The sequence below is a fragment of the Triticum urartu genome, chromosome 6, assembly GCF_003073215.2.
Source record: "Triticum urartu cultivar G1812 chromosome 6, Tu2.1, whole genome shotgun sequence".
In the NCBI taxonomy this organism is placed as follows: domain Eukaryota; kingdom Viridiplantae; phylum Streptophyta; class Magnoliopsida; order Poales; family Poaceae; genus Triticum; species Triticum urartu.
Genome location: NC_053027.1, coordinates 85,496,114 through 85,502,784, shown reverse-complemented (window position 1 = coordinate 85,502,784; position 6,671 = coordinate 85,496,114). Strand labels below are relative to the sequence as shown.

At 44.9% G+C, this 6,671-nt stretch overlaps 1 protein-coding gene across 2 annotated transcripts; it reads right to left on the bottom strand.

Moving 5' to 3' along the window:
- Window positions 1-2,475: 2,475 nt before the first annotated feature.
- LOC125514401 (GATA transcription factor 17-like) lies at window positions 2,476-6,160 on the bottom strand. 2 transcript variants are annotated; one of them, XM_048679717.1, is made up of 7 exons: window positions 5,619-6,160; window positions 5,434-5,520; window positions 5,232-5,341; window positions 5,030-5,143; window positions 4,167-4,272; window positions 3,569-3,634; window positions 2,476-2,995 (listed from the first exon to the last, which is right to left on the bottom strand). In XM_048679717.1, the coding sequence occupies exons 1-7, from the start codon at window positions 6,054-6,056 to the stop codon at window positions 2,888-2,890; spliced, it is 1,029 nt and encodes a 342-aa protein (XP_048535674.1). In that variant the 5' UTR covers window positions 6,057-6,160; the 3' UTR covers window positions 2,476-2,887. The 2 variants fall into 2 exon arrangements, with proteins under 2 accessions (XP_048535674.1, XP_048535673.1); XM_048679716.1 differs by having other exon boundaries at window positions 2,476-2,998; window positions 5,619-6,158.
- Window positions 6,161-6,671: the final 511 nt, after the last annotated feature.

The following is a 6,671-nucleotide window of genomic DNA, read 5'->3' as shown; positions in this document are numbered from 1 at the left end:
TTTTCCTAGCAAATATGCCATAGAAGTACTAACAGCCAGCCTGAGAACAACGCAGGCAATGCTACGCGTCCATCGAATGATAAACTGATAAGCTCAGCCGCCTCGGCAACCGTCGGATGCCGCCCGAAACACCGTCCGATCTACCGTCCCAGCCAACTGGGCGCCTTCACAACAGCTAGCTTGTTGCACTCGTGGCTTTGCAAACAAGGACCTTGTTGCAAAGGTCCACTGAGACATCATCACTGCCCTGACATGGCCTGGGTGCCTCGGCCATGGAGTGTCTCCGGCCGCCGGAATCGACGCGCCTCCTCCGGACCAGCACCGCGAGCAGCTGTCTCTACTCTAGCACGACAACGATGAAATCTCACGTCGGGCACTCCTTTGACGACTTCTGCAACCGAAGCTATGTTTCTGAAACATGGGTCTTGTTGTAATGCTTGCCCTCGTACGCTCTAACGCGGGGCACTCATTCTGCGCTTTCTGCAACCGGGGCTATGTTTCCGAAACAATACCCTTGTTGCAAAAGTGAAAATATTGATCGTCGAACCATTTTTCTTCTTTCTGAAACAAGACCTCTATTGCGGAAACTTTCTAAAACTAGACTCTGTTGCCGAAAGAAAAACTTCACAATCAAACATTCTTTTCTTTCCGAAACAAGACCTCTATTGCGGAAACTTTCTGAAACTAGCTTGTTGTAAAAAAAACTAGTTGCACGGGACTTGTCGCCAGTGCGAGCGCTCAATCAAAATCAATTTGACGGCTACACAAGCGGCAAATGTTGTGCGGGCATCAGTCGGCTGAAGGTTAGCATTTTCCTAATAAATGACGGTGAAGTTGATCCTTTCAGTTCAAAACGTGGAAGATAGCTTCACTGGAAATAAACGAGTTTTACCACTTCACAGGAGATCACTAGAGACTGGAGAGATTCTTCCAACCAACCCAGTATGAAAGAAGATCATCCCATTATTGGCCCAACTTCTACTGTATCATGTTGATCAACTAGAAAATTTTACTGTATCATGTTGATCAAATCACTAGAAACTGTTAGATGTCAATGCATTTTGATAGTGATACGGCCGTCAAAATATAGCAGCAAAGAACACATACCTTGCAAGCTTTCAGCATTGGTTGCAGAAATGATGTTCTGAAAAATCTGATAGATTTCTCAAGGGATGTCCTTTCCCAATCTACGGCCTATCTGGGCATCTGCCGGGCCGGGCCGAGCTTCGGGCCAGGCCTATCCAAGTCTGAGGTGAAAAACCTAGGCGTGAGCCTGGCCCGGCCAGGCTAGGCCCAGCCCGACCCGTCCAGCCTAGGCCCAACCCGGCCCGTCAGTGAGAAAGCCCGCTGGGCCCCTTTCCTGAAACACGAAAAGCCAATCCAAGGCTCGGCCCGACACATTCTTCGGGCTCAAAACTTAGGCCCGGGCCTGGCCCGCGAGCAAGACCGAGCCGAACCAGGCTTTTTCGGGCTGGGCCGGGTATCCCATGACCAGGTATAAGAGAGGGTGATATTACAATAAAAAAACATTTCAAGGGGCATATTTGAGATGTTTTCGACTAGACTGGCACGATTACATTGTTCCCCTCCATCTAGGTTTTTTATTTTGAATAATTTATAAATTGCTTGCCACATGTGTCACATGGTTCCCCTCCGTCCAGGTTTATAAGGTGGTCATAGATTTTATTAGATATTCAATCTAGATACGTTTACAAACTTTGTTTGGTAATGAATCAAATTATGTGTTTTTTGGTAGTAGTTTTTTTTTGCGTAAATAGTAGTAATACCTTATAACACATGTTTCATGAGTAAATTGAAGATTTAAAACTCGTGCCCGCTTTAGAAACCAACATAGACTTATTTATTTATGCCAGAAGTCATATACTCCCTCTGTTCCTAAATGAGCAGAGGAAGTATCAAACAAGTCAGAGTTTACTAGAACACCTTTGATAACAATGGAAATCAGATTAGCTCAATGTTGCACCTGCTCCACAACATGGGAGCCAGACAAAGTTTGTAACTACGGTCGGGAGAGAGACCAACAATGACAATCCAAAGCAATAAGGTGTAGCATGTTATTGAAAAGATTGGTGTCAATGGAAACTAAGGCAAAAAGATACCCACACTCACAACCCCGAGGATCATATCTCAGAAACCCTACATGCCCACGAGGCCACGACAACATAGAAACCAACAACACCACAACGAGGACGGAACACTAATTCCACTGGGCCGACGCCTCCACCATCTGCACAAACAAGAGAACATAACCTAGTAGACCAAATCTCTCCCATCAAGCGCAAAGATCCATGGTCTCTCCCCTGTCTTTCTATGCCAATAAAACTTTGCAAGAGTAAACTTCACACAACTGCGAGAGAAAGCTTTGTGTTTAGTTTTGCAGACTTTTACTCTTCAAAAATATATCACGCACACAAAGCTTAATCAAATAATAGCAAAACATGGGCCACCCTCTTGTATGGTAAGTTAAACATCTTCATGTAGCCAACCGGGTCGCTACCAAGTACACGCAAATTATCTGGTACACATATCCATGTAACAAATTAATGAAAAAATGTCATCCTGACGCATTTGTCTAATAGATTATCTCATACGATTCTAAAGCAACCAAGCAGCCATGCAGGAGAGGATGTTGCTGTCGCTAACAGTGTCATTTCTAGAAGATTTAAATCTAATGAACACTCAGAAAAACCCATCTTGAAAAGCGTCTATTATCTATATACACATGCGGCAACAGAGTCAGACCATCGGTACATCCACACCACAATGCGCACATTGCAAGCCTCCAGTTCAAATTATGCCGATTATAACTTCTAAGCATGCAACTCCATGACAAACGCAGCATCCTCTGAAGCATCACCACCGATGGCTATGAATCATGGCCATTGGCAGCAGGAGCAGGAGCTACTGGCGCTTCTGGTGCAGCTTCTAGTGCGAGATGTTGCTGCTCAGCAGTGGGTGCTTCAGCAACTCCATTCTGCTGCAGGGTATGAGAATTATATTCAAATGAGATAACTGAACCGGTCAAAATACAGAAAGAGAATCTTTATTCTTTGAAAATGATAACCATATGAAGTTTGTACTTCGAAAAAATTCTAGCCCTCTAATTTCGACAGGGACATGTATATTTGTTGTAGTTTCATCAAGAGTTCAAAATAGAAGCTTCTAGCAGTTCAGAAAACGGTACACAATTTCGACTTCAGGTTATGAAAATATACAAAAATAGTAAATTATATACTCCCTCCGTTCCTTTACATAAGGTTTTGTTTTTTCAAAAGTCAAATGAGTGCATATTTGACCAAGTTTTTAGAAAAATATATCAATATCCACAATACGAAATTTATATCATTTGATCCGTCATGAAAAGTAGTTTCATATTTTATCTATTAGGTATTGCAGAAGTTGTTATTTTATTCTATAGTCTTGGTCAAACATTCAAATGGTTGACTTGCACGGAAAACAATACACCTTATATTCTGGAACGGAGGGAGTACATCAAATCTGATAAGGTAGGCTGTTAATCTAATGGAAGGGGAGAATTAGTGCTTACAGCGTCATCGGTTGCTGGCGGCACAACTTTCAAAGGTGTATGACCTTTGACCTCTCTCATCATACCCTAGGAAGGAGGAACACGTTGAAGAATCATTAACATATCAATATGTAAATGCAAAGTCAGGCATGAGGTACTCTAACATTGTGACTATTTCCTGTATTGATGTCATTTCATTGAAGTACTAACCCAACAATTTAGGTGGAAATTTCAACCGGGGGGGTGTTCAATTTTCTTATTTTCACGAAGCTCATGTTACAAATCAGGCTAGCTGAAAACAAATTACTGACAACATGTAGTTTATCACCTAGTATCCAGAAGAAAATAAACAAGCACATTGTTGCTGATGAAGTTAAAACCATCTTATCAGAATATCAGAGAACCAGCATCCAACGTAATAGACGGTACAGAAGGATATATTGTTACAGTTGGACTGTAGACAACTAAGAGATTGTTACTTATTGATGTTAAGGGAGACGGGACCTCTTTACAATATATAGGTTGTGCAACAACAGAGCCTGCTGTAGTGCTGTGGATGTTGGTACAAACAACAAGGTAAATGAACATACTAACACAGTACCACAAGAATTTTAAGTACCTTATTTGCCCACGCGAGCCCACATGCATTGCACAAAGTCCTTGGTCCATCCGGTCCTCGACGCATCATAGGTGTATTGTTAGAACTAATACCACAATGCTGGCAGCTGAAAGAATTGGATAGTGAAACAATTATCAAAGACAGTTTTGCTAAAGCACATCTAGATGTGCCCTAAGTATTGCACATCTAAGTCTTGTGCCAATGATTTTTGATTCGTGCAGGTATTTTCTTTCTTTTTTCTTTTCCTTTTCTATGCTTGATTGAGTCACTTAGATGTGCAATAACTAGGGTACATTGTATTCTGAAGCAAGCTGTTGCTACAGATAAACAGTGACATGTACAAATAGAAGTGTTCAAAAAGCATCTCATATCATCCAATGATCACAGGTACTTCAACTAATACCAACAAAATTTTCGGTAAGCAACAACCGAATAGCAAAAAATAGTGAGTGCGAGCCTTGGTAACAATGATAGATGCATGTCTTCAAGCTAGCATTTTCATTCACTGAATTCAGTTCTATGTAGCATCATATCATGAGCTTACGGGACAACCTTGTACACAAGAGTATCCAGATAGTGATATAGAGCCAAGAGTATCCAGATAGTGATATAGAGCCAACGAGAAGCCAGGCAACTAACGCACTGCACTAGACACTAAACCATGCATTGTTCATAACAGCAAAGCTCCTAGCTATCCTGCGCAGGCATATGGGGACATCACACCGAACCTAACTTCGGTACTGATTTACAACAAAATCATTTATTCACAATATGCAAATATCGTCATTCTCAACTTATGGAATCCGGATAAAAGAAATTTTCAAGTGCTTACATATAATCAGTACAACAGTTTGTGGACTTACACAGGCGCCGAAAGAGGTCGACCTTCCACTGCACCCCAATCCGAATTAGCCGCAGCTGCGGCTTCTTCGGCCTTTGCTTTTGATGATGTGAACTGACCTTTATGGCGCTGCATCCTGCAAATGGGTGAACAAAAGTATGTATAGTCATGACACAGCATGCAAAGGGCAGAGCTAACTTTTATGTTACCAAGCTAGCACTGACCTATGTGCAACTTCCTTCCTAACAGAATAGCGGATCTTCTTATCGAAGTTCCTTTCCTTGCGCTTTTCGCGGAACCTCATCAGTGATGCCATCCGATGTGAATTCAACCTCTATATCACAGAGTACACAATGACATGAGCACCACATAATTCGAAAGCTTCTCAACGGACAAATGATACAGCTCACCAAGAGAGGTCTAAACCTTACTGTATGATGCTGAAGACGACGGCCCCACGCCCATACCCGGGCCGAGCTCCCTTCCTCCAAGCAATAAGAGAACCGCTTGCACCTGACAAGTTACCAAATCAAAGGATTCATTTCCATCCAATCAAAGTACATCAGGGCAGGAGAGCGGAATTTGCAGGGAAGGGATCAGAGGCGCGGCACCTTCTCGGCAGACACAGACTCGAAGACGAACACCTCGCCCTGGAAAGAGAGCGTGAGCGTGTTCGACGGGGCTTGTGGTGCGCCGCCCGCCTCCATGCCGTGCGGCCCTGCCGCGCCGTGGTGGGCGTGCGCCGCGGCCGCGGCGCCTTCCTCGTCCATCGGGACGGCCTCCCCGGTAACATAATCGTACGCGTACCCATGCCCTTCCTCTCCCTCCTCCTCCCCCTCTTCCTCCCCCTCCTCCTCTTCCTCCTCCTCCTCCTCCCCGTGCTCCAGATGCGGCTCGTACTGCTCCATCGCCCCCGCCGCGGCCTCGACCTCGGCCATCGCCGCCGCGGCCGCGGCCGCCTCCTCGTCCTCCGCCGGCTGCTGCGGCGGGGGGCGCTCCGGGCCCCGGCGGGGCTGGTAGGGCTTGCTGGCGTCGTGGTGGCCGCTCATGGTGGGGGGCGGGATCGGATCGGACGACGGGGGTGGAACCCTAGGCAGGGCCTCGTTCGGGTGTAGTAGCCGCAAGATGGGTTGCGAACTTGCGATGGAGCGCGTGGCGTGTGGGCTTTTGAGGCGGGATCGTGGCCGTTCGATCCGCACCGTTTTTGGCTGCTCCTTTTCTGCCGATGCTTTTGGAATAGTTTAATCTGCCAAATAGTATTATTTATTGGTCTCTAAAAAATATATACAATGATTTACTGGTGGCCAAGGTCTGCACATCTTTTTTCGAAAGGCAAGGTCATATAGGTATCAAGTATCACGGGTCCTTACAAACACACCCATAAATAAAGGGAGATAAAATACATTTAAATTCATGAGGGTGCCGAAATTTTCTTCCTCCTGCATAGCAAAACTCGATTCCACCACTGAGCTTCTGCCTTAGAGGAGCAAACATTTTAAACCCCAAGAACTCGTAGAAGTAACGGCTGAAAAGTCATCGATGCATACTAGGAGAAGTCGGCGGCCGCAATCTACAGAGCTAACCGACGCCTTGGAGACGAAAAGGCTGATAAGGTCATGTAGAAACTTCGAAGATCATGAATGTATGTCGAATCCATACGGATC